At 34.3% G+C, this 27,979-nt stretch overlaps 1 protein-coding gene across 4 annotated transcripts in view; it reads right to left on the bottom strand.

Moving 5' to 3' along the window:
• mv (lysosomal-trafficking regulator mauve) overlaps window positions 1-27,979 on the bottom strand; it is an 83,365-nt gene that overhangs the window by 34,583 nt on the left and 20,803 nt on the right. For all 4 annotated transcript variants that reach the window (XM_089635905.1, XM_089635907.1, XM_089635908.1 and 1 more), the window contains 21 exons: window positions 27,646-27,738; window positions 24,916-27,560; window positions 20,413-20,591; window positions 17,549-17,683; window positions 17,310-17,436; window positions 16,272-16,395; window positions 15,968-16,173; window positions 15,646-15,855; window positions 14,369-14,476; window positions 11,979-12,182; window positions 11,729-11,869; window positions 11,484-11,635; window positions 10,076-10,330; window positions 9,542-9,616; window positions 8,995-9,112; window positions 8,727-8,890; window positions 7,128-7,301; window positions 6,005-6,154; window positions 4,702-4,956; window positions 1,195-1,338; window positions 275-753 (listed from right to left, as the gene is read on the bottom strand). In XM_089635905.1, the coding sequence (XP_089492031.1) occupies window positions 275-753; window positions 1,195-1,338; window positions 4,702-4,956; window positions 6,005-6,154; window positions 7,128-7,301; window positions 8,727-8,890; window positions 8,995-9,112; window positions 9,542-9,616; window positions 10,076-10,330; window positions 11,484-11,635; window positions 11,729-11,869; window positions 11,979-12,182; window positions 14,369-14,476; window positions 15,646-15,855; window positions 15,968-16,173; window positions 16,272-16,395; window positions 17,310-17,436; window positions 17,549-17,683; window positions 20,413-20,591; window positions 24,916-27,560; window positions 27,646-27,738 (6,138 nt within the window). The remainder of the gene's footprint in view (window positions 1-274; window positions 754-1,194; window positions 1,339-4,701; window positions 4,957-6,004; window positions 6,155-7,127; window positions 7,302-8,726; window positions 8,891-8,994; window positions 9,113-9,541; window positions 9,617-10,075; window positions 10,331-11,483; window positions 11,636-11,728; window positions 11,870-11,978; window positions 12,183-14,368; window positions 14,477-15,645; window positions 15,856-15,967; window positions 16,174-16,271; window positions 16,396-17,309; window positions 17,437-17,548; window positions 17,684-20,412; window positions 20,592-24,915; window positions 27,561-27,645; window positions 27,739-27,979) is intronic.

The following is a 27,979-nucleotide window of genomic DNA, read 5'->3' as shown; positions in this document are numbered from 1 at the left end:
TGGTTACATTGTTATGTAATAAGTGTATAATTAAACCGTTCGCTAATAACATCATGTCATTAATAAAACAACTTTATTTAATTTTTAACATAAGTTTCTGTTTAATATTAAAGTTAAACTAAAATCAAATGAAAAAATTCTATATTATCGTAGAAAGCAATCACTTTGTGGTTTGACATATTTAATAAAATAAAATAAAATAATTTTTGTTTTAAAAAATGTGGTTTTAAAACAAAAAATATTTTATTTTATTGTATGAAAAAAATTCTCTTACCGTTTATCTTTTCTTGATGGTTTCCTTTTAGATTGCATATTTGCAACTGCTTTATTATGTTTCTCTATTGGAGAACTAGTTGGTATGATTTTGTTATCATTTAATGGAGTATTTTCTATATTGCTCAGGGGATCAGAAGTCAGAGGGTCATTTGGAACCATCTCAAAAGTTTCATTTGGTTGTATTGGAGTGGAAAAGTTATCACTTTCTGGACCGGACGGGAATTGAATTTCACTCTCATTAAATGACATATTCCTCAGCGGTGTTCCGGAAAAGATTTGGCTAGTATTCGCGGTGTCGGAGTTGCTAGCGGTGCCGCTGATGCGTCTCCTTCGTGCATTTTTTCTGTTACGCCGCTTGCTCGAAAACGGTAAAGGCAAGCCGAGGAAATTGGAGTTGTGATTAGCGGTAGCCTGAGATACTTCAGTCAGAAGGAAGTAGAAGCTGGACCTTGAGTGTGTTATAAACGTCGCACTGGCCTAAAACAACAATCATGCTATGTTTCACAAATAAAGGGAACCAGTACACTTAAGTGTTTTTGTTGTTGTTATGAAAGAATAGTAATCATAATTATTATGGGGTTTACAATCCGAAAAATATTTCAGGTGTCCAGAAACTATTTGTACAAGCGGGAAACTGGTGAATCTACATCGCACAGAGAACTCAAAAAACTCATTTTTTTCTACCTGAGTATTTAGATTTTTTTAACTAAAGGATTAAAAAAAACTTTGGAGCCAGTTTTAAGCTACCGATTTTTTCAAATTTGACATAAAATATTTCAACTTTGGACTCGATTTCAAAATGAAAGCTCAAATCAAAAAAGTTATAGCATCGATACAATGATAAAGTTATAGAAATCGACACCAAATGTGAAGTAGATTCACCAGTTTCCGAACATCATGTTTAATATGGACCCTCACCTGGTGCATGAGGACTAAGAAATCAGTTAGTAGGGCCACATGGTGCATGATAGGGGGGCTACCCATCAGAGACCTGATGAGCTCCACAAGGCGGCAACTCACTGATTCACTCAACCTTTCCATATCTGAGTTGAGGAAGCGCTCCTGTAATAATACATATCAATATAAAAGTAAATAATAATACATATCATAAAGTCTGTGAACGTCTGAGATCTATTGTTAATAGATTATATCAATTAAAATTCTATGTTCCAATACGTACACTTAGAATAATTTATTTATCACTAGCTGAATCTATTATAAGGTATGGAATCACAGCTTTAGGACTTTCATGTAAAACAAATATAAACCATGTTCAATCAGTTCAAAATTCACTAGTTAAATTATTAGCTCATAAAAGTTTATACGAACAAAGGCATAGTGTTCCATACCTTTATCAGAATCTTAAAATTTTCTCAGTAAGATCAATTCTGTGGTATAAAATTATATTTCAGCATATCGTCGCATTAATTCGTAGACTGCGTAACTCCAAATTTTTCGAAAATACGTTTTTAATGCCATCTGGTGTTAAAATTAGACCCGCATCGACTAGTAAAACTCGAAAATTAAAAAAAAAATTAACCTTTTAGATAAACACAAATTAGAAAACTGCGTAAAATTATGGTGCCATTTTTACTCGCGAATACTTCGTAACTCCTTAATTCAGTATTGGCCGGTGAGCCGTGCACGCTTGTTGTGTTTTTGACTGAGGAAATTTATTTACGGTGTAATAGTTTTACCGTGAAATTAACTGAGATAAGTTGATTAATCAATTTTGAACATTTTATAACCTTAATTTTAATTGTGAAGTCACGAATAGTGTTTTGTATCTGTAGTCTAAACTGACGTCTTCTGCACCGTGTGACGCTCTGCCGTAGCTCTCTTGTTTTATGTGCCTCTGCGGTTTCGTAAATACCTAATAGGTCCTTGTTCTGTGATTATCTCTTCTTCAAGGTCACCATCTCTTTGCAAGTGTATCTCCTCCTGATGCATATCCGGATCCGGTTCTTCACTGTCCTCTTCAAACAAACCCAAAATATTTACGGTGGAACGTGCGGCAATTCCATCTCGTCTCTCCTCAGACACAGTCCGTTCTCTGTCAGGCATCTTCCGCGGGTCAAGCACATGTCTTGGTATGCCATTTACTTCGATGTTGTTGACTGAAGTAAGTCCTGTCACCCTTCCATGCACGATGTGCATCTCCCATCTACTGGTTTAACCGCAAGAAGATCGCCCACTTAGAGCTCAGTCAATACTTCCTCTTCTATATTCACTTGCGCAGAAGGGTGTCTCCACGAGTGTGAAGTGTGAACTATACTAGACAGCGCAATACCTCGATCATCCTGACTTTTTGCAGCCAAAGATTGTACCGAAACACTGCCTGCAGGGGATCGCTTCCACTTCTGGCTGCAGTTCTCTTTATTGTTTGATGATGTCGTTAAACTATACCGTTTCCAGCTGGTCGGTATGCCGCGCAAAATCTTTGACGAACATTCCATCTCTTACACTTATCTGTAACACTGTAGGAACAAAATGCAGTACCATTGTCCATGAGAACTACTTTGGGCGACCCTCTTTCCCGAAACACTTCTTCCAAATGTCTGATAATCGAAGCTGCATTATCTGACTCGATTTCCCGCCACACGGCAAATCTACTTGGACCGCAATCGATAAATGTGAGTAAACATTTCCTACCGAAATGAGTAACATCAACTGCCAAGCGACTCCAGGTTGTCACAACATTAAGATTACCCGCTTCATGGGATGATGGTGGAGGGTCAATTGTCCTGCATTGTACGCAGGAACGCACGCATCTATCGACGTCCTTTCTTCTCGCCTCGGGATCGACCAGCCGGGCAAGATGAAGCGTTCACTTTACTCTAAAGTGATGCTGAGCATGAAGAGTTTCTACGCTTAAAGCACATGTTTGCTCACCAGTTCCACTTTCAAGTCTCTCCCACCTATCTTCACACTCTGAGGAGTCTCTTTCACAACGTTTCCTGTCATGGCTACTCTTTGCCCGAGTCTTGCAAACCCTAGTAAGTACATCAGTTTTATTTCTACAGGACAACAAGGGTGATCGACAATGTCAGATAAAATTCTTCTACAATCTCCTTCATCAACTCCAAGCGTCACTTAACGATCATCTCTGACACGACTACTCCCGGTCAGTGTAGATCTCACCCAGCACAAAACCGTCGCCGAATCTGTAATGATCTCCAGAGTTTGAAGATTTCACTTGAGAGTCAGATTTAATCCCTTAAGGAAGGAAAAGTACCAGCATTTACAAGACTTAAAACAGACATTAGAAAAGGATTACCACTCCTTTAACGATAACCTTCCGCATCATTAAAATCATTAAAATGCATCTAAATAGACTGCCTCGACATACACATACATTGTTGTGTTTTATTTTGTAAATGTAAAATTCCTATCTCCCAAATTTTCCGCTAGGTTGTTCATAAAACTGTTCGCAGAAAAGTATGTATCTTTTGTAAAATGCGTATCTCCATTCTCGGTTTTTACGTAAACTTCCTAACTCCGATTTGAAATAGAAAGCCTTAACTTACAAAAGTTTAATGATTGAAAATAAATTTCCAAATATATTATATGTTCGAAACATAAATAAAAAGAATAAGCCGTCTTTCATTTTTTTTCACTACGAGGTTTTTTGTGCCTCCTGTAAAATTTTACATTTGGGAGTTACGCATTCTACGAATTAATGCGACGATATGAATAGCCCTATATACATAAATAGACTGGACCACACTTACAATACTCGTTTTACGTTAAATGAAGGACTAATTGTACCTAAGCATTTAAACAAATATGGACAAAGAACACTGGACTACATGATACCTAGTTGCTTAAATATGTTTCCTGCTGAAATAAAAAAATGTACAAATGTAAAAACAAATATTATGTTGAAAAATTGGCTCGCTGAAAGAAATAGTTTGTATTAGAGTCTAATACAAACTATTGGTAGATACTATCACTGTTGTGTATATGTTTTTTTATATTTTAAAACAAATTATTATTTTTTATCGTTATCACTGTTGTCATTAAGTAAAATAAGTTTTATCTTTTTTTAATATTTTTTATGTGAAATGTTGCCATCGACAAACTACTGAAAAGTAGTTTATTGGAACTTTTCTGTTTTTTTCTCTATTTTATCTTATTATTTACTGTAATATATATTTTTGTCTTGCTTTCTTTAAATAATAAAAAAATATATATAAATATGGAATTATTAAGTAAATAAAATTGCTTTGTAAGTAAATATGTACAGCCAAATCTCAAATAGAATAATATGTTCACTGTATGGAACGAGGCACCAACTTCCATTTCAGGAACTTTGTTTGGGAGTGTTATATTGTGAAAAGAAAACACTTGATTGCATAGAACAAGTATGGACTAGTGAGTTTAGGTGTAAACAATATCAATAAATGTAAAATAATTTGAACTCACTTTACAGAAGATAAGCAGAGATTCCACTATATTCACTCGGTTCATCTGGTAGACGTTGAAGGCCCTGTAGGGGTGATCATCCCTGAGCATGGCGTCCATGGCGAAGAGCAAAGTGCTCAGCAATCCACCGCCGTCTTCAGAAGACCCGGACGTCTCGCTGAGCCTGGGACTGGTCTCCTGATCTGCGTCCATCTTCTCGCACTTTTCAACTTCGTCACTGATCTCATCCTTCGAAGTGCTCCCAAGTGAAGATTCCTAAAAATAATTAAAGGTTATTGAGCAAGTTAGCTATGTGGTGAATTTGTAATATTTTGGTTCAAGATGTAACATGTTTGATTCCTGTCAATGGATATCATAATTTGTTGTTGGGAGTGTTAGGGAGTGACTTAACGACTTCATTTGATTTTCAACACCGTGAAAAATTTGGAAGAAAGAATATGGTATCATATTTGACAAATGAAGACGATGCACGAACAACCATGAATGGCCTACTTTGGGCATAAGAGAGTTATAAATAGAACAACGATGAAATACTACTGAAAAAAAAGCGGTCATTATTCTGGATACGACAAGTTGAAAAGGTGGGTCTTTAGTTTTGCTCTGAACTCAGATGAGCTGTCAATCTTTCGCAAATGAGAAGGGGGATTGTTTCTGCTACTGCAAAAGGCCAGTCTCCAAAATCGGTATTGGGTTTGCACAAGGGTACTGAGGGACTACGTATGGCTATTGAAGATGCTGATCAAAGGGTTGCTTGGCTAATATTAACATCGCTTGAAATGCCCAGTTCCGACAAGTAGTCATGTACGGCTTTGAAAGCCATCCAGCAGAGTTTGAATTGGTTTCTCTCAGGGCACTTAAGCCAATGGGGGTTCCGCCGATGTTGTAGATGTGGGAATATTTGGAAACACCGGTTATCAGCCTTGCTGCAGCATTGAAAGCTGACTGAAGTCTGTCAGTGTATATTTTAGGGAGACTTGCGTATATGCCATTGCAATAGTCCAGTCATGATATATAATAAAACTTCTTAGTTTCGCTCATACAAAATAACAATTCTGTAAGGCAATTGCTAATTGATGGAAGCGTTGTGAGAAATCCCAGACAAAAAAGCTATGCCAATTTCATGACGCCAGAGTTTTTGCTGCGACAAAGAGATTTTCTGCAGATGAGTTATTTATAAAAGTGACATCATAATGTAAATAAATACATAAAGAAGATTTCATGCAACATTAACGATGTTTAAAAATCAGCATCATATCAAAAGTTTAAACCAATTAAAATTCTTATAGGTAATAAAATAGCTTACCTCTGACGGCCTTTCCAGCTCACGCCATCCTTTGATTAGGGCCACCAAAATTTGTGGACGCAATATAATGACATCTGATTGCTTCACCAAATGAAATTTATCACCATCTTTTGTCAGTACGGAAGTATTGCAAGCAGCATCTAGCATAGCCTGCAAAAATGTAAACAATTATAGATTAGTAATATGTAGTAAAGAAGCACCAAATTATCAAAATGTAGGAACATATCATGTATAATAATTTCCACATTATGCATTTTATTAACCCCTGGAGCAATTTTGGGAGATATTTCTCACAGACATTAAATACCCATTGTGTTTTTGGAAGATATATTATCCTAGCCTGACACGGACTCTATTCATGCTATCTCATTTTGTATTACAGTGAGATATATGATTTAAACAGTGTTAGAAAGAGAGAACACCATGCTTTCAGTTTGCGTACAAAAGATTACCATAGACGCACCTGAAAAATTAAAAATAATTTTATGAAAACACTAGCTGTACCCCGCCTTGGTGTGGCTCCTTCCAGAACTTTCAAGAGCATTCTCGAACTTTCCGGAATCTTCTAGACTCACCGATACACTCCGCAACTCAGTTTGGAAACTTTTAGAACCTTGAGCTTTCTCCTTCCAGAACCTTCTAGAGCATTCGAGAACCTTCATGAACTTTCTGGAACTTTCCAGACTCACCAATGCAGTCAACGTGCCCATTTTGAAATAATCTGAAGCACATTTTCGTCACCCACTTCCACCATAACCACCAGTGGTGGGTGGCAGTGGCTGGTTGTGAAGAAAATTTGCCAGGTAGGGAAACAAGGGTTTCTTTTTATAATATATTAGATTAGATTAGATTTAGCATTTGAAAAATATGTCATGGTTTGCAAATTTCTTAATAAATAATAATAACTTTTATAATAAGGTAAGCTATTTTATGTATATTTGTGCTAAAAATTTTAATATTCTTGTGTCGATTTGCAATACTAAATTCTGAAAGAGTCTTTCATCTGCTTTAAAAAACAGTATTATATTTTAAATACGTTATAAAACAGCGAATTTATCAAAACTCTAGTGGTTAATTTAATGTAGTTTGGAACAATAAGACAAAAGTTAAATATGTAACTCACTTTCAGGAAATGATGCCCCACGTGGCATTTTGCGGAAGCAAAAACAACTAGCAGCATATCGAGCAACTGATCTTGTTGGAATATTGAGTTCAGACGAGTGTCAGAAAAGCTGACACGGAATAGTAAATCCAACGCACTGGCTTGCTCTTCTGCACTTCCATCCATTTCCACAACCTAAATAAAAAATACATCATTTTACATATAACAACATTCAAGTTTTTAAAATTTGAACACTTTTTATTTAGTGATAACACTGACAACTTAAAGACGGGTTGTTTCAAGAAATTTGAACAATTCATCAAATTTCAAAGTTAATTTTCAATTTCAGTGAAAGTTCTATTCCAATCATTTTATGATTTCAGTTCTATGAAGCATCTCGCCCATAATGATATAATAACAGAACTTGAATAGGAATTTCACAGAAATTGACATTGAAATTTGATGAATCGTTCAAATTCCGCGAAACAACAAGTCCTTAATGTTTGTTTCATCAAGTTGTTTTTACATTTATAAGTTTTTCATATTAAGATTTTAAATTATCAACTATTGTTTTTTCTTTTTAATTTTGTTTATTGAAATATAATTCATATAAAAAAGAGATTAACATTATTAGAAGTTACCGTAAGTAATTATCAAAGATTAAGTTATATAAAAAGAAATAAAATAACTTCTTCTAACACATCAAACTTATTTTGTGGCACCATTTTAATTATTTTTAATTTTAAGAACATATGAAATCTTTAAACAATAACAGTTTCTCGGAGTTTGCCAACCATTTGTTGGAAACTAGTCATACTTTTAACTTCAATAGTGAAATAGAATTAATACATTGTAATGTCAATGGCATCCAGTTGGATAAACTAGAAATTTTAGAGATTAGAAAGAGTGTGAATGCAAAATTGAATATTATTAACAATCAAAAATTATTTTTTAAATGACCCAATATTAAACCTATTCTCTTTGTAAATTGTTCCATATTGCCTCTCTTTCCCCTATCCATTTTATCTTTTCATTGTTGTCATTGTCTATGTCTATTATTTTTTAATGACACCATTGTCTATGTCTATTACTTCTCTATTGACACCATTGTCTATGTCTATTATTTATAATTAGTATTATTAAAACCCTGAAGAAGTGAGTGTTGCTCATGAAACATGTTGGTATTTATAAACAATAAAAGTGGTAAAAACGAAGTATTTTATTAATTTCAACGAAATAAAATAATATTAAACGAAAATGCCAGACATATAATAATAATATTTTGATAATTTATATAGCACCGTTTTCATGAGAAATCACCTCAAGGGCGAATAAGCAATGTAAAAAAAAATACATGTTCTAAGCTGTTAATTTAATTAACACCTCCATAATTGAGAATAACTCTTGTTTAGGGAGGGAGTACTTGTAACTAACTAACCATCAAGCCTTTTCTCCGCAGGGGTAGGCAGAGAGGACGGACCGCCAAACAACTCGGTCTTGGCACACTTCTTGCTCGTTCACATTCGTACATCGTCTCATACATACTCTTCTATTATTCTGACTCTTGACGTGGCCATAAAGTGCATAGTCGAAAGAATGATAAGATGATTCAGGGCTTACCCTGGCAAACAAGTAAAGCAGTATGTGCGGTCCCCCCAGCAGGTATACAGAGGGCAGAAGTCCTCGGTGTTGACTTGGCAGGGCCTGACCGGTCCAGGCGGCCGTCAGGGGAACAGGCACACTGGCAACACCAACTTTGGAGTTCGCCACTCGGCTGGCAAATACTGAAAAATTATTGTCTATTATTGGAGCTGATCATGAAATTAAATTATGACACCAACCTCATAATTAAAAACACTTGAAATAATTTAGTTCATAATGTAAATACCTATTGGATTTGCCGTGGTTTGGTGGTAAATCTCCATGGATGTGGGGTTGTGGGCAGAATATGTTAACAGTAGATTATCGCGCAGTTCTCTTATATTTAGAGATGACATTTCTAAAACCTAATTTAAAAATATCAAAATTAATCAGGTTAGGTAGCTTAATTTTAAAATAATAATTAAGATAAATTTGTTGGAGCTGATAAATTGCTTTTAACCACTTAATGCTTTTGAACGAGCGGTGTTCGCGGATGGGACGTGTATCTTACCGCGACAACCCAAACACTGCTCGCGTCTTTTGACTTGTTTGCATTATACAAGATAAACAAACGAACTGCGCTCGCCAGATTTTTTTATTGTTTTATTTTTTTAAATATGGTTGAGTTTTTTTACATTTTTTATTGCTTCTGTTCTGTTTTTTTTTGAACTGGTCAATTTTAAATTATGTTAAATCTTTATAAAAAATAAAATAACCTGATGTTTTTAGTTTCATTTTTGTTAAAAAAAACCGAGTATTAAGTGGTTAACTGTATAAAAAAAACAGAATTTTACCTGATCCCAATCAATATTTGACGACACTATATCAGGAGCAAACAATGTTGTGAAATTAGGCACCAGATTGCCAACCTAGAAAAAAATTCAAATTAACAACCAAGCCTTCACTCCGTCTTACTCATTAGAATCTTACGCGCCGGTTTAGCGTTGGTATATAATATGCGTTGGTATATAATATATTTAAGGACTTTTTAACCATATGTACACTGTGGTAATAAGTTTTCACAATTCTGTCATTAATTACCGCATAATATTTACATGGCAAATGTAAGAATGTGTTTATCTAATAAACAGAATGCAAAATAATAGACTGCTGACATTTTCAACCATATAGGACAGTTTAGCAATGATTATCTAAATTATTTTTAAGAATTAACAAAACAATGAAATCCTGCAAGTGAGGGCATTGTTGCAACTTCCTTTGCGTCGACCATGAAAAAGAGGTAGAGGTTACAAAGGAGCTCTCAGCAGTATGTCATTTAAAGTGATCTGTAAGAATTTGTAAAAATAATGAAGATTAATGCCTCTAACCTGGCAAGATGATAGTGCCCCTACATTAGGTCCATAAGCCATGAGGTACATGACATTCTCTCTCGTAAGCATGGGGGCCCTGAACAACGTCAGGCCTGACAAGTACCAGGAGCCAGTCGGCCTGGCAATCGCCTCCGTCTCACTGGATATGGAATGCCCCACCATAAAACAGGCGGGCCGGGCTTTTCGTAGCAAGATTCCGTTCAGAGGCACGGATACTGTGTGGCTCTCGGAACTGTTGATAAATATTGTCACCTAGAGGGAAGACATACATACATTGAGGTCAGTTTGATGAGTTCTTATAAGAGCTCCTGTAATTACTCGGGTATTTTCTCGGTCTCTCGGTCTGATTATAAGATAGAATTGCAAGAAAAGCTGCAATAGGTAAAATAATTGTGTCGTGGAGTTGCCAAACCCGCTCTGGAATTTTTCGAACTTCTGGAGAAAAACTGTTTGCAACATCTTAATAATAATATTTGGCTGATTTATATAGTGCTATTTTCGTGAAAAATCAACTCAAGGGCGCTGTAAAAATATATGCATTGAATAATAAATATAACTGGCTTACAACTAGAATTTAGAATAACTAGTGACTTACATCTAAGACATATATCTAGTAACTTACGAATAAGGCTTATAACTGTAGTGGTACACCACTACTTGAGTCGGACGTCATTCTAGAAGTTTCGGCCTTTGCCAAACAAGCTTCTTGGATTTTCTTTTATTTTTTAATATTTGTTACTGTAGCAACTGGAATGTTCGAGAATGTTTTATTTTTCACCTATATAAACGACAGTGAGGAGGAAATCGACGGTACAGTACCAGCGACCTTGACATCGAGATCGAATTATTTTGTCTACGTGACGCGCTTGGAAACATTCTCAAACCTTCCTTCCGTAAAACATTCTGTTGTATTTTCTACGTTTATTTAATTTTCGGATGTGTTATGATAAACCGCTTCAGCCAAATTCAGTAGTTATTTATTAATATTTAGAATACGAAATATAACAAAATAACTACTGACTTAAAACTAGTGACTTACATCTAAGACTTATATCTAGTGACTTACGACTAAGGCCTAAAACTACAAACTTAATGACATATATATTTACATTGAATATATAAAGAATATACATTTTATACTAAATAATTATAGATTATTCTTTCGATATTTGGCGAAAAATATAAATTTTATATTTATTTTCAAGTACTTTTTAAACCAGCCGAAAATTCCAGAGCAGGTTTTGCATCTCAACGACTCAATACTTCCTTTCTGTATGGTGGAGGAGAGTTGGTAAAGGTAATAATGTGATTCTGAGGTTATTCAGCCAGACTGGCTGTGTGGCTCTGGGAAACCGGTGGAGTTTGTTGAAACTTACAATAATTGGCATTTAAATCTACATCTTACTTCAATGAATATTTTCCTTTTCTGCATTGTTTCTTTGACGTTCATGGCCACGTGGTTCCATTGATGCAGTGGCAGGCAACCCTCAACTAACGTCTCACCCAGCACTTTGTTGCTCTCCTGATCGGGACGGCTAAGTTTTATCGTTAAATTACCTACAATAATATAAAAGATTACCACACATGAGCTAGGGTTGGATTTAGTTGGATTTAGTTGGATCAAAAGAAACATTTAAAAGAAACTCTTACCATTTTTGGTGTCAACCCAGAATTCTAATATCATGGTATCATGACCAATAGACAACATGTGTAAGGTGTTTGAAGAACTAGTTGCTGGAGGTATTGTACTTGAAGAATGTTTCCTTTCTGTTTTGCTTAGAGATCTAAAAACTGAAAAGATAAATAATCAATTTAATGCATTGTATAAAACACCAAAAAAAACTTGAGACTTCTAATACAAAAGGAATTGATAATATAGATGAGAAAATAAAGGACAAACCTTTAGATATAGAAGGAGTGGTACCATCGCTGACAGAGCCGTCATTGGAGCCCAACTGTGAAGGCTCTGTAGATTTGCAAGGCGGAGATTGGAACTCCTGCACCCTCAACCATAGGACAAATGAGCAACCTTGGAGCCACAATCCCCAGTTCACACCTTCAATGGGACACCACAAACCCATCTCTGACCAACATGACTGGATTGCTGCAATTCAAACAATTATTAAAAATACTTTTTTTATTTTTTATCATCAATATAAAGTTTTTTTACAGGTTTTTTTTTTCGATGTCTGTCTCACTAGGATAAACCTGTGTCGAGACAGACGTATTTGATACATGAATTAATGTTTGCATATTTTTTGATACATAAAATATTTCATTACATTAAATGACATTGTGAAAAAGATACAAAATAATAAATAATAATAATAAATAAATAAATTTGTTAATCAGCATCTAGTTGGAGTACATACTTATGTAGGGATTTTTATAAAATTTTTGATCATGGATCTGTCTTGGCTGATGATCCAAGACTTGATGTCTGTTTTATATTTCAAAAGAAATTCGTTCAGTCTAATGGCTAGTGGGAGAGCATTATATAGCCTTGTTGCAAAATATCTAAAATTTCTCTGGCCAAAAGTTTTTTACTAATTTTGTTGTGCCCCCATCTGTGACTCCGGTTTAAAGAACTTTTGCTTAAAATTTGAGGTTCATTAACAAAATTGGAAGACATGCTTCGAAAATTCAATAATGTAGCTAACTAAAATATTTTCTAATTTTTTTTATTTAATATATGAAAAAAATATTTTTTAACATAGATAAATACAGGATATTAATAAGATATAAAACAATAGAAATTATAGCCTTTCCTCACCATAAAGAGACAATGCTCTTGTGTTTGGTGAGGGAATTCTAGTTCAATGTGTACATGTTAGTATGGTAAATAAATTATTTAGAAACAACACAAGATTTAAACAATATTACTTCTAGATGTAAGTAGTGAACGTATTTTAGACTTATAATAGTTTAAGGTAATTTTTTAATTTAAGGTGAAATTCCTGAATGTTTTCGATATTTTTTAAATTTAATGGAAGGTTATTAAAATAAATTATGTCAAGATAAAGATAGGTATTTTGAATGAGCTTAGTGTTAAATTTTGGGATTTTAATAGTTTTCTGGTATCTTGCTGATGTATTGAATTGCAAGTTATGAGTATTTGACTGTATTTATTTGTAAATTTGAAGTACCTATTGAATATTTTTGATACATTTTGTCTACTGTAGGTACTTTGAAAATTGTAAAAAGAATTTCGGTAGAAAATTTTGACGGTTTTTTCAAAATTACTTTGATTACCAATCTTTGAACTACTTTAAGTGGGTTCAAAATTTTATTATATGTTCCTCCCCAACCAATAATACCATATTGTAATATAGATTGAACAATCGCATAGTACACTCTTTTTAGGTTTTCTAGTCTGAGAATATTTCTAAGTCTTATAAATATATAAATACTTATAAATATTAACATAAAATTATTTTTGCCATTTTAAAAATTGGAACCGATTTGTTCAGAATTCAGAGTATCCATTTAGATGAGATGTGAAGCGAAAAAATTGGTTCCACTTCTCTAATTAGTCCAATTCAATCCCCAATGCTCAAACACCGAACGGCCGGAAACTACCAAATCCGGTCCTCGCGCCACTGCGGCTCACGTGATAATAGTGGAACATGTTTGGACGAGATATTAGCCACTATGACTATCCTGTGACTTTCACAAGTCTGTACTAGTTATTATAATAAATTGTTATAATTATAGATTGAATGATTAGTGAATCTCTTACTCATTGTGCATTAAAACAAGACGTATGCTATCAAAAAGTGTGTAATTTTACTCAGGGCAGAAATTCGTTTTCGTTTGCTGCACATGATTGAGCATCGGTGATATTTTTGATATTATTTTTTTTAAAGTTACAAATTCTAATAAGATAGGTAGGTGTACCAATCAAAATAATAAAAAAAATTATGGCAATCTTATTTTAAGTGAAAACCTGAATGAAAATAAAGGGTATAATTAAAATAATTCATAGATTGCGCTAATTTAATTATTTTAGGAAAACACAATTTTGCAAGTTATCCTTTGAATAATTAAGAACTAAGATGAATTATTTGATTTCACCTGTATATACTCAATTTGAATATGAGTAATAGTTTTGTCAGCATAAAAACTCATTTCTTTCAAGAAAGGCATACAAGTACAATATTGGATTGAATCACCCACCCTATATTGCATCATCTGAATATTTTAAAGCATAACTATGAATTCTTTTAAGTATAGCCTTAATACTCGAAAATTGTGGATTCCATTATGTATGTTAAAAATATCATTTCCTACCAGATTTATTATGCTGACGGTGAAGATTCTTTGCCATGGTCTCAATTGGGGAAATATGGATTTCTTGATTGAAATATAGACGTGGTGGAGGTTCTTCAGGAGTTGTACCTACAAAATGTAATGCACATACATAATATATATTAGAATTTTATAAGAAACTCATACAAAATAATAATTTAAGATTATTTTTTTAAATGTGAATACCACACAAGAGCACAACTGCTCCCAACCGTCTGGAGCCAGTGAGACTATGGCATCCCCTATTGGGGTACGTTGTGAGGCTTAAGGTAGTGGCGAGGGGAAGGAGAAGGTGAAGCGGAAGGTAGGGAAATGCCTGGCTATTCAGATCTGGCCACCAAAGACAGCCAAAGCCATTTCAAGCAACGTTTCAATTCTGAATGGTAGTCTTACACCAGGGCGATACTGAGAGTAACTTCAACTCTGGAGCACGTTATAAATATACTATATGTTATTTTTAATGAATAATTTGTGAAATAACCCAAATTAATCAAATAAAATTATAATTAAAAATATTAATTTCATCTTAATAAAAAGTAAAATTTCATTTTGATAAACTCACATGTCAATAATTTTTTACTATATTGCTATTTTTGAATTATCATATTTGAATATTCTTTTAGTCTATTCTCTACGTTCATATTATTTAAAATATATAGTTATCAACTTCTTATATCAACCAAGAAAACTTTTCATATTATTTATAAAGTGTAATAACTAAGTAAAAGTCAATACTCTAGACTAAACAAGAATCGCATTTAATAAATCTGCCTATTTCTGACTGTCCTAAAACAGGTAATCTCCTAGTTGGACAGCCAAAGATCACTGTAATATGTAATGTTTTTTTTTTTTAAATTAATAAATAAATAAATAAAATTTACTCGCGCACTTCATGATTTGAACACGCGACCTTTGGATTGCTAGTCGAGAGCCTTACCCCTTTGAGCCTTTCTTTGGAGAAATGAATTTGTCAGTTGATACCAAAGATATTAGAAGAACGAGATATGCTATGTTGGCCGCCGGACCGTAGCCGGAGTACTACCTAATTAGGGTACTTTGAACGGTATCGGGACGTGTACGCACAGAAATCTGTTCTATGTATTAGTGCGGATACCTTAGCGCAAGCGAAGGTGTGCAGTAGTATTGGTTAACAACACCGGCGACACTCGGCAAAACAATTCCACTCAGTACGAACTGCGCATAGCACATCTCGTTCTTCTAATATCTTTGGTTGATACTGTTCTTAGTTGGAAACTTACGTAGCTGTGAAAATCTATCGATAGGAAAGCAGACTATGAAGTCAGGAACATTCTGGTGTGCGTTCTCTGCAAGTTTACACAGAGGATCAAGGAGTATGTTCAGCGGCACATCGGGATGGGTAAACAGTTGGAGGTACAGCTTCAGCTCAGATGGTATTATACTCCTAGACGCCAGGATGAAGATTAACTTTAATAGACTTTGTTGCAAATCTGGAAAGAGAAAAACAAGATATCGAAAAGTATTATGTAAATATGTACCAGCTAATGAAAAATAATTAGCAATAATGAGCCATATTCCATTATAGGTATAGATAATAATTACCCTCTAAGTTGTAACATCTTTTTTTCAAAAGCCTTATAGACGGACTGCAGAGAATCTGAGTGATGAGACCATTGCCGGAGGAACAGTTTATATCATGATAGAAAACTGTAGACAGCTTAGCAATACAGGAACAAACCACATTCATCAACTGGGACAAGGCTGCTGGGTCATTTCCTCCAGAATCATCTTGTGCTCTTAGTAGTAATCTAAAAGCAAAAAAAGGTTATAAGTCAAAAGAGATTATTTTTTTGTAAGCTGACTTTACATAGTTGAATGATTGGGTAAGAAAAGAATATTCTTTTACCTGTCTATTAAATCTAGTAAAACATCTACAACAGTAATGCATAATTCTGGATGAGTGATGGCATTCACTTTCCTGTATTCATTGTATTCTAGTACGTTGTAGTTGGCAGGTCGACTGCTGGGACCTGAAATTAAATTCAATATTATAAACACATTAAAATCCAATGAATACTGTACTAACATAATATGGATACAAAATATGGTTACAATACAAGAGAATAAAGTACCATTGGGTGGAAATTAAAAGCATGCTAGGTTTCACTGACCAGAAGACCTGACGGAAAATAAAGTAACGGAAAAATAACTAAAGCAACAGAATAAGTGAAAATCTTTGAATATTCTTAACCCTCAGGCTAATTTGTTCAGTTTTGTGGAGAAACAGCTATCACCCGTAGAGTCAATTTGTCTCATAGAAATCATTGTCTCCCTTACTATCATGGTGATAAATATGATCTAAATGATGTTAAAAAGAGAAAAAAACCAGGCTTTGCTTTTTAGAAGTTGACCACAGAACAATTAAAATGTACACCTTAATGAAACCAAAGGTTCCGACAGCAATTTGAAGAATATTTGTGAAACTTTGTTACTGATGAATGACAAAAAAGTGAGGTTACAATAAAGTTTATAGTAAATTTGTCTTAAAAATGTATATTTTTAAATAGTATTTTTTTTGGGATCAGTAATTTTAGTTCAGTGTTTAGGTGAAAAAACAAAAGGTGAGCCTTTTATTAAAACTTTTAACTTTGCATTCAAAATGCTAACATTTAAAACATAAGGTGAGCCTTTTATTAAAACTTTTATCTTTGCATTCAAAATCTAACATTTAAAACATAAGGTGAGCCTTTTATTAAAACTTTTATCTTTACAATCAAAATGCTAATATTTATTATCAATAAGCGTATTTCATCACCTTTGCAAAGTGGACATACACCCAAATTCTCCAACCTTCTGACAGCGACCTTAAGACATACGACGGTCAATTTGCCAGAGGATTGAGGGGTTAAGCAATAAAATTAAATTTACGAGAATAAGTTCTTACCAGCTTGCTGACTGTTGATTGAGTGAATAGAATGTTCCAAATGTTGGTTAATATTTTCAGAAACAAACACACGTTCCAAGCCCAAATCAGGCAGTATTTGCTCCACCATTCCTACATCAACATCTGCCTGTAAACATAGTACTTAAATTATACAAACTGCTGATTTCATATCAATAAATAATTTACAAAAAACACACCATGTTATAAAATGAATATGTTTTGATTGGAATAAAACGAACCTCATATCCTTCATCTGCTGAGTGGTAGACATCACTCCCCTCGCTCATATAAGGCTTTAGTTTAGCACACTCATCATCTTCTCCACTTGAAGGAGACTCATCGTCGCTATGGCAGGCAAATAGCAATGGCGGCAGCTGAAATAATAACAATGAATAGTTAACTCTTTAAATGCATGATGTTTCGATGCTAGGTGGATGCTAAGGATGTTGCCTCATTTCCCTATTAAAATACTAAAAAAGCACAAAGCGGTTGACGCTTAGGACGCGTTAAGACGCGTCCGGCTGCCACGAAGGGCGCTACAATATTACAATACGAATCCATCCCTCCCACTGCAAGGCAATGGGTAGAGAGAGCCCGGTTGGAGAGGTCAAAAGGTCTCCCTCAACAAGTCCCTCGCAATCCGGCCCGTCACGGAGGGCAGAAGCGTCCGCCGCCAAGACCTAAGCAAACTTCACCCTATGAACTCGGGCACCCCTGCTAAGCAATGGCCATCCGTGACTTTTCAGTAGGTAGAGAGATAAGATTGAAAAATACAACATTGTATTTTTAGATATTTCACGAAAAGTCCAGAATTACCCCTGCTGCTAAGCCACCAAACATAGCAAACCACTTTCGGTGACCTACGGTAGAGGAGATTATGTAAATTTTCCTCAATAATATAAGAATTTTTATACAATTCAACGCTCTTCGATTTCTAAATGGCTGCTATGCCACTGACAATCTGAAGTAGCAAAAACTCTTGAAAGGTGAGTTCTGGCATAATGAAACTTACACAGCTTTTTCTATCTGGAAGGTCAATGCATGTATTTTTAGTATGCAATGTCATTTCTATCATGAGCTACTGAGCTTTAAACATCCATTTAATTGCCAAAAAATAAGAAACATAATTTAGTTCATACTTCTCAATTTTATTGTTCACTAAGTAAAAAAGGTGTTGAAACTCAGACATAGTCGGGTAGCAAAACTAGTTATTAATTTATACATATATCTTTTTTTAAGATTCATTAATGGTTGAGAATTGATACTATGTTCACATGAACAATTTTATTTGTTATGTCTCAGTAAACTGCACAAAAAATTGTCTCTGGTCGTGGTTTCCAAGTGACCCTGCCAAGTAAGTACATACCTGATTAATAATATCCTACTAACAATATACATACTGTGGTTGTAATTTAATATGCAATGTCTTCATGAATCTAGTTAGAGTGTTGCACATGAGTTCACAGAGGGATTATAAATCAATGAATGATTAATACCAAGAATGACATGAAAGTAATATACATATGTACAGGGTGTAACAGAACATACCTTAAGGATTTTAACCAGTTTTTCCTGTGCATATTTGGAGTTAAAAACGTAGATGTCATTTTTTTTTCAATAATATTTTTTTCCATCACACATTGCCACTGGGTAAATTGGTATCAGCTTAGCGAGTGACGTGATACGCGCTCTGTTTCTTGAAAAAAATATCATCTACATTTTTTACTTCAAATCTGCTCAGGAATCGCTGGTTAAAATCTTTCGGGTGCGAGCTGTTAACCCTGTATAATAATAATGTAATATTGGAGAAAGGGAATAATATTCGCAAAAAAGTTGGGGAAAACATCTTTAAAACCATTTCCAGCAATATTTTAATTATGAATATAGGTTTTTTTTATCTAGGACAGCAGATATGCAAAATTGGTAACAGGGTAACTCAGAACAGTGACAATTCAATACACTCTTGAAAAGTGATATAAAGTCGACTGGTCACGGGCTGAATTGGCATCGCGTTTGGGTCCCACCCAGGAGTCGTGAGTTCAATTACTCGGCTGGCTAAGTTCTCCATCATGACACAAGCAACATTTTCCGCATATTTAGGAGAAAAGTATTGAAAAAACACTGTGTGAAATAGGATACGTTAGGTTAGATTTATAGGAGAGTTTTACATATTTTTTCATCACTTTTAAAAACTTAATATCACTTTTAGAAAGGGTGTTGAATTTTCACTTTTCAGTTGCCATGGAACCGCAAAATTATGGATTGTAATCATCGAATAAAGAATATAACACTAGAAGTGCCTTCCATTCAAATTTGAATGAAAACAAATGTTTCATTTAGCCCACCTGCCCATCGTTCCATTTCACTTACACTCTCCTGACATTGTAGATCTCCATCCCATTTGGCCCAGATTGGCCTTTTATTTGGATCACGAAACACACCCACAAGGCACTTCTTGTGTTATTATTCTTTGTTCTATGATTATAATCATTTAATAATGCTATGTGTGCCAAATTTTAAATCATCACTTATCGAAGGTAACTTCTATGAAAATTGCTAAGGCTTTGTTTTGTGGCAAGGGTTATTGAATATAATTTATTTTTAAATACACAAGCTGCTTTTCACTGTAAAGTTTAACATATGTTAAACTTAACATAACATTTTTTTTACATTATCATTTAACCCTTGGAACTGTGACAGATCACGCCATATTCTGGTGGCTTGGCCTATTTCAGCTTATCGCTCACCATACATTCCCATTGGGATTGTATGGCGAGCGATATGCTGAAATAGGCCAAGCCATGATGCTTATAGCTTAATCTGTCAGCCCCATTAACAAAATAATGTTAAACTTTACAATGAAAAGCAGCTATTGTATGTACATTCAACATTTTCAACTCCAAAACTTACGGATTTGATAAATTGTAGAATAACTGTTTTACCTACCAAATATTTATTATTATAAACTATGTTGAAAAATAAATTATTTAACCTAACCTTTCAAAGTGCCCTCATATAATTTTATTCACACATTTCTTGATGCTTTATTGAAAATAATATTATAACACACTCTTCTTGATAAAAACATGAAGTGCATAATTACCTTGGTCTTATTAACAGGCGGCATAACTTGTTCAGGACTGGCTTGCGTAGTGGCTGCTCGAATCAACATCTCACACAGAGACCTCACATTGTTCAAGTCCAGCCTTTTACTCTTCTCCGTCAAAAGAGCATCTTTTAATAATGCTACGGTAGTCCCCTTAGAGCGGTCCATGGTGCAATCTGTCAATAGAATTAAAATAATTATTTTTCGATTTGCATATAAATATGTATGTACATAATAATATATTATATAAATCATTTGTTTGATTTGTGAGCATACGGTAACAGTTGTAGAATAAGTTGTCTTGGGAACGTATGTGAGCGACAAAAAGGAAGAAATTCATCATTGATTATTTACCATGATCTCAAATCGCGTTTTTGTTATTTTTGCTAATTTTCACAGGATGCCTTGAGGTTTTTGTGTCATCTTTGGGGATTTTCTAAGGAGATTTTTTACGGGGAATAACGAGTCTTTTAAGTACTGGGATAGTGGAAACACAAGTTTTTTTTAGAGCTGACCTCAACAACTCAACCATGCAAGAATGTTGTTCAAGAATTGGTTTTGTTGTGTCACATGTTTTTAATTTCTAAAAAAGAAAAAGAAGCACAATATTGAATAATAATAACCCTGTTAAACCTGTTTATTCTCTTGATCATGGCAGTGCTTCTAAAAATAACTTACGCAGGTGTAAACAATTTGCTTCCTTATCTTCGTAAAAAAAATTAGTAAAAACATTTTATTATTTTTAGAGAGTCTAGCAGACCTTTGGAAATATCTCTTAAAAATTAAACCTAAGAGAAAATTCTTAGCAATCAATTAAGTAATCTCTATCGGATGATAAGAAAAGTCTAGTCCCTTTACCTTAATTAACAACATGACATCACTTCACTTGTTTTACTTTGCGTATTTAACTTTTATTCAACTAAAATATAAATACCAAAATTAGATACACAAAACAGATTGTTAGCAAGGATTTATAAATGAAAAAACATTAATATCACAATGCCTTCACCAGAATAACTATTAAAGAAATTAAATTTAACTATTTAAGTTGTAAATTTAATAAGAAAGTAAAGAGCAGAGGATGGGAAGATAAACACTACCAGGTTGGGCGGAAGATAAACTAACAATTCAGGTAAGTATACACAGGTACATGTATTGGTTAGTTGTAAGGATTCCTGTTCACCAAGGTGAAAGTATCAAATTTCAAGAACTAAACCTTGTGTGCGTGTGCGTGGGTACATTAAGATCTGAGAGGCAGTTCTATAGCCTTGTAAAGGTTTTTGTTATTTCGTTAATGTATTTGTGAACTTAATAAAAAACACATAAATTTAAAAAATCAAGTCTTTTACCATTACATATCTATTAATAAAAAGAGATGTATTACAGCAAAAAAACTTTGTTTTTACGAGTTGATTAAAATATATATTTTTTTTTTTTTGGCTGGCTCGTAACTGCTGTGAACATATAAAATGTCCTTTAACCTTTAAAACACCAGACCCTATTTGAAGGAATTCAAAAATGGAATCATAAATGAACTTAAAGTGTTTCAAGTGCAAGCGATTCTGTTCAAAAATTTTATACACTTTCTCATGGCATACAGGTTTAAATCGCATATCAAAAAATTCCAGCTAGGGCGAAATTCCAAAGCCAGGAGCGCATGAACGGTTTATCAGCCAGAAAAAATCTTGTTACTGGTACACAAACGACTTTCCGGAGGTTAAAACATTAAAAAAAATATATGTATATATATATTTTTTTTGACAGGATTGAACCTACCTCGCCAGGGACGGGAGTCAAACATGCTGAAAATTGTGTTTAAATACTGCACACAAGGTAACTTATATATTGTGAAGTTGCAATGTTCACTGTTAAATTCATAGGATCTTCCAAAAGTTGCCATTACATTCTTTATTTAGTAAAGAAAAAAAAATTCTGTTACATTGCATGTTTGTAGAGTTACACTAGGTCAGTTTGGTGCTCATAACTACAGATCAGTAAAGTTAATATTAAATTTGGGTTAAATAGTGAATTTTCAAAAAAAATGTGTTGTGATAAAATAATAATAATGATATAAATTACAAGTAACATTGACAACCTAATAGAATGATGCCTGGTATATATTGCGTAACTTTACAGAAGATGGTCTATCGAAAATAATAATATTAACATTACATAAATAAATTACCATACCTACCCAACTAGTTCAAATTTATTGCCACTTCCAATAAAACCTGTTATACAATATTATCATGTTACTGTATTCACAAACAGAATAAACTCAAGATGGTTTGCATGATGGCCCGAGTAAACCATTAACTGGTGTCATAGGAAACAGATAATTAATTATTATTATATAAGATAAAAATAGTTAGAGCTTTTTTTTTACTACTTTCATTTACGTAGGTACAAACATTATACCACTACAAAGATTGGTTTTTTCCGATGCTCATCAAAATATATATGTAAATATAAGGATGTTAACAAAATTAAAGAATGCATTCAAAGAAATAATTATTGTTGAAAAATGAAAAATCCATAATAATTTTGTTTTTTCTTTTCATTGGCAATTGGGGTATGTTGGGAGGCTGAAGGTAATGGTGAGCAGAGATGTGGACAATGGGTACCCAAAACCATTTGAAATGCAAATGGAAATGGGTCAAAACTTTTCCATTTGAAAATGCAAAATGCAAAATGGTTTTTAGAAAAGCATTTAAAATGCAAAATGCAAAATACCTATTTTCAAAATGCAAAATGGTTTCTCAGGTCAAACAATTAAAATAATTATAGAGTTTTTAAACAATTTTGTCATTTAACAATGGACATCAATGTAGAACATATTACATGATGGTAAATCCAAAAACACCACGACTACAGATTATGAAACCACAAAAAATTTGCACGGGACTAATGTTGCCAACGTAAAAACATAGAAACTGCTACCTAACATTTAATACTACAGCGTCATGGCCATTTTCAGTATTTGAATCAGTATTTTTTGTAATGGTATCACTCAATTGCCAGGGCTCCTACCAGGGAGCAACTTGACAAATGTAAATTATCTCTCATGGCGAGGTTGAGGACCGACTGATATTTGGGGCTGATGAGTGGAGAAAGTAGGAAGAATGTTGCAAAAAGCATTTAAAATGGAAAATGCATTGAGAAAAGCATTTAAAATGCAAAATGGAAAATACCCATTGTGCATTTCCATTTGAAATGGATTTATTTGAAATAAAGCACATATCTGATGGTGAGGGGAAGGAGATGTGGAAGAGGAGGTTGGGGAAGTACCCGGCTATTCTGATCTGGTCACCAAACATGGCCAAAGCCATTTCAAGCAACGTTTCAATTCAGAATGGTGGTCTTACATCAGGGCTATACTGAGAGTAACTTCCGTCAAAAAGAGGCCGTCAAAGAGAAATGTAACAACAAAATAGTGGTATATTTTATAAAAAGGTTATTGCCTGATTCTTAATAGCTTCAAGTCTACCACTTGAGCATGGCAATAACAAGCTCACAATCAATTGATTTGAGATTTTCACGGCTCATTCATTTTTGATTGGTTAATTGTTACTTCCTGATTAATTTTTGGGTTACTTTGCTGTGTTGTGGTTCCTTTTTCTTTAGCCAATGTTTTGGACAGCGTTAGTGTCCAATATATCTGCTCTGATGATTAGCACAATGTATTTTTCAATGTCACGGACAACTGCTTGTCTTCTCATTGGCATAAAAACTTTTATTAGATGTTGGACAGTGCACCAAACAAATATAGTGAGTGATTTAACAATAAAACAATGTAATAATAACTGGATAATTTGCAAAGCGCCTTTATTCTAAGAGTATGAAGTTAAAATGGGACATCTACTAACTGTGAATCCGCAAACTTTTATCGATTAAAGACCAATTTAGAAAGTTGCATACCAGTCACCTTGTCAGAATAAAATTTTGTTTCAGAATAAGAAAATCTACGTAATCTAGAATGCAAAATCTAGAGCAAATGTAGTAAATAGGGGAAGTAAATAAGATTAAGGTTGTTAAAGTAATAGAAGTTTGAAGATATCTTGACAAAAATTTAATATTAAAGGCGTATTTGTTTTAGTCATTGAATTATTAAAAATATTCAGAAAGTGATTTACTTACAAATTTAATAAAAAGACACTTTCACACAAACAAAACAAAAATAATCTATTTATATGACTAATTCTTATGATATTTAGTTCAATGTTCAACATTACATATCTATGTAAAACTTGATTATTTTTTTAACACTTAAAACTGGTTTTATTTTGTAAAAAAATATTTTTCTGAACTTTGTTTTTATGTTTGACAGGTGATAAAATATATTAAATTGTCAAACTAATCATGTAGGTATTATTTATTTTACATACCAACTAACAAAAGTCAAAATGATACCTTATTGTTGAATTCGTATGGTTGGTTAAAAAATTCCCAAAAGTATTTCTTTTTAAGTTACTTAAGTATTTAGTGGAATTTTTGACTCACCAGAGACTGCAAGGTTGATGGAGATTATGGACTCTAGTATCTTGATGAGAAGCTTGTTTTCTGCCATGGTGCACGGCACAAAGCAAATACAATGAAGCAGCAACTTCAGCATCTTGTACGAGTCACGGAATATCTTCTGCCTAACTAAATACCTCCTCAACAGAGGGCAGTAGAGGCAGAGAGCTGCGCAAGTCCTCCAATACGTCCAGATGTTCTTCAGCAGCTCTATGTGATGGGTCATACTCTGCTCCAGGGAGCCAAACTGCATATCAAACACAGCGTTGTTATGTGACCTGTTTTTCCCTATAATGTTGATCGGTCGTGATTTCCTAAGGGCTAAAGGATAGCCGTTTTCATCAATATTAGAATCTTCTCCAGCTTCGTTACTGTAAATCTCTTCATCTTCTTCTACATTACTGAAAGGCGCATCGACTTCCTTCGATAGATCAATAAGACTGTAAAACACTGGTTCTTCCATCTTTAATTTAAAATATTTGAACGCCTTGTCTGTTACATCACCTAAAGACTTGAATAGCATTTGCAAGGAAGACAGCGATTCCAGTTCGTTTGGTTTCAAAGTCGTGGGAGACATTTTCAAAGACATTGAAATATTTGAGTCGTTTCTCATATTGAATATCTCAACGATAGCTGTTATTTCTAAGATAGAACAACATTGCTTAGAAAATTCTGGCAGACCCATTAATTCCAATATATTAGTTAAACCGCCTCTTTGAATGAATTCTTCAGCAAAGGAGGTGCAGCTTAGCAGACTTGAGAATGAATTTAGGCAAGAGAGAGTCACAAAGTATGATGCTTCGCCACTTGTCACTAGGTATCTTTTCTTGGAAGTCATGAACGCTGGATACAGAATGCAGAAGAGAAGATCGTGCGTAATGAATTCTTTGCATTGAACCGACATTCGTAATAAGTGACTCATGGTGGCATGCAAGATTGAATAGTCTTCTATTTGAAGTAAGGGGAGATATTTGGATAAGAATGGCCATATTGCCTTATTCTCAGAGGCCTCCAAAGCATTTTTATTAATACTTTCGTCATACAAATAATTGTATGGTGAATTTTTACTGCGGCCATCTCTATTTTGATTAACTGAAGAAGACAGTATTTCTTTGGCAATGTTTTCTTCGGAAATAAAATATCTCTCGCAAGTAGCACAAGGCACTAGTTCAATGTCTTGAATGAGTTTGAGGGCTCCTAGTTCCCCGTAAAGAGTTTGCTCCAATACGGAAAAGCATAAGTTGGCCATGCCGTGGTGTGTGCGGATTATTCTAATAACTCTGTCCAACAAAAACTGCGGGGAGAAACAACAACAAGAGCCGCAGACTCTCATACAGCGGAGTAACTTTGAGCGCAGATTAGCATACTGCGTCAGAACCTCGTCACTTAGCAGTGTAGTAAGAGTGGCATACAGAGTCGCCACGCAGCACACGGGAGACAAGCCCATGTTCCCAGCGTGGCAGAAGCTCGTACCTAGAATATCATGGTGGTGCTGCATCATGAGGGAAACTTTAGACCGACACATCTTGTGCTTAGTCCGGGAACAGGATGCTGAGTGGATGGCTTCACTTCGGACCAGTTTCATGGCAATCACCAGCCTACTTAATAAATCTAACAATTTCTTTACCAACATGACTGAATGTGATTTATCCATACTCGGTATCCTCAATATAAGACTTATACTTTCCTTCAGCACTAGCCCTTTACGGCAGTCTCCAAATAGTTTGAATTGTTCGGTGAAATTGTGTATTTTATCCAAAGATCGGTGCTGCATCAATAAGCAGTAGAAAAATACAATTGTGCAGTAACTAATGCCAAACAAATATTTTATTAAATCCGCGGCTTCATCCGCTTCCATAACTGCCGCATTTGTAGGATTATTTTCACTGTGACCCCTTGAATAGTCTAACTTTGGATTTGATTCATCTTTGGGTTGTAAGCGGACTGACAATTTGTATGTAGAATCTTCAAGAAGCCTTAACAGCATTGGCAATATACCATTGTGTATGATTTTGATAAATAAATCAGGATGAGTGAGAATTTTATCAAATGATGCGACCAAGAGTTCGGTGAGCGACGCTTTTAAATGAGCCACCTCAGGTGGAGTCAGATTAATTCGCGATGCCGGAGATGACTCAAACTGAAGAGTACACAAGAATCTGACAGCAAAGTTGACACACTGAACATTGATATGAAGAGCTTCTGAGCCTGAGGTATTAGATTCCGCCTTGCATAATTTGTATAAAAGGTTTATTGCCATTTCGCTGAACTCAAATTGGCTTATCTCTGACTTAAGAATTTCCCTGTGTCTATCTGTTATATAATCTTCTACAGTTGTTTTCTTTTTCTGTTGGGATCTTCTCAATGGACTGTAAAGTGAATCATTTGATTTTTCTTCATCACTTCGTACGACGGATGTGAAATAGTCAAAGTCATTAGGATTGAATCGAGCCTTCAATGTGAATGAACGATTCAGTAGCTCTAATTCGTCACTCTGTTCTTCAGAATCACTCGACTGCTGGGCATCTTTGATTGTGTTGGCTTTGCTTTTAGAAAATAACGATCTTCGGGCATTTGGTTTTTTAAGATCACCATTTGAGACCTTTGTTAATGTTTTTCTACGATTTCGGCTGAAAAATTAGATTAAATTAATTATCATTTGATTTAAGAAATATTAATTAATAAAGCATGAAAGAACACTGTAAAATTACTCACCTAAATTGGTTTGCACTTCGTTCATGACTCCCAATATTAATACTAACACTTCTAGAAAAACTAGTTCCACTGATTTTCTGCCTGATCCAGATTCTAACAGAAAAACAATAAGCTGTTATGAAAATATGACTACAACCAATGTAATTGGTAGTACACATTTTAACAGGGAGGTCAACACACATTGAACTAATTCTGATTTTCCTGGTGAATAAATATTTTGAGCCGAGATGTGTTTTGACTAGGGTAAGTTATTAGTGTTAACACAAATATTGATATGCAAATGTGTTCCAACTTAATGAATGGCATAGAAACCAAAAATCCAACTTAATGAATG

This window comes from Hesperophylax consimilis, chromosome 9 (assembly GCF_061612785.1).
Source record: "Hesperophylax consimilis isolate HC1 chromosome 9, BYU_Hcon_1.0, whole genome shotgun sequence".
In the NCBI taxonomy this organism is placed as follows: Eukaryota; Metazoa; Arthropoda; class Insecta; order Trichoptera; family Limnephilidae; genus Hesperophylax; species Hesperophylax consimilis.
The sequence above is the reverse complement of the archived record's forward strand: the minus strand, read 5'-3'. Positions and strand labels throughout refer to the sequence as shown.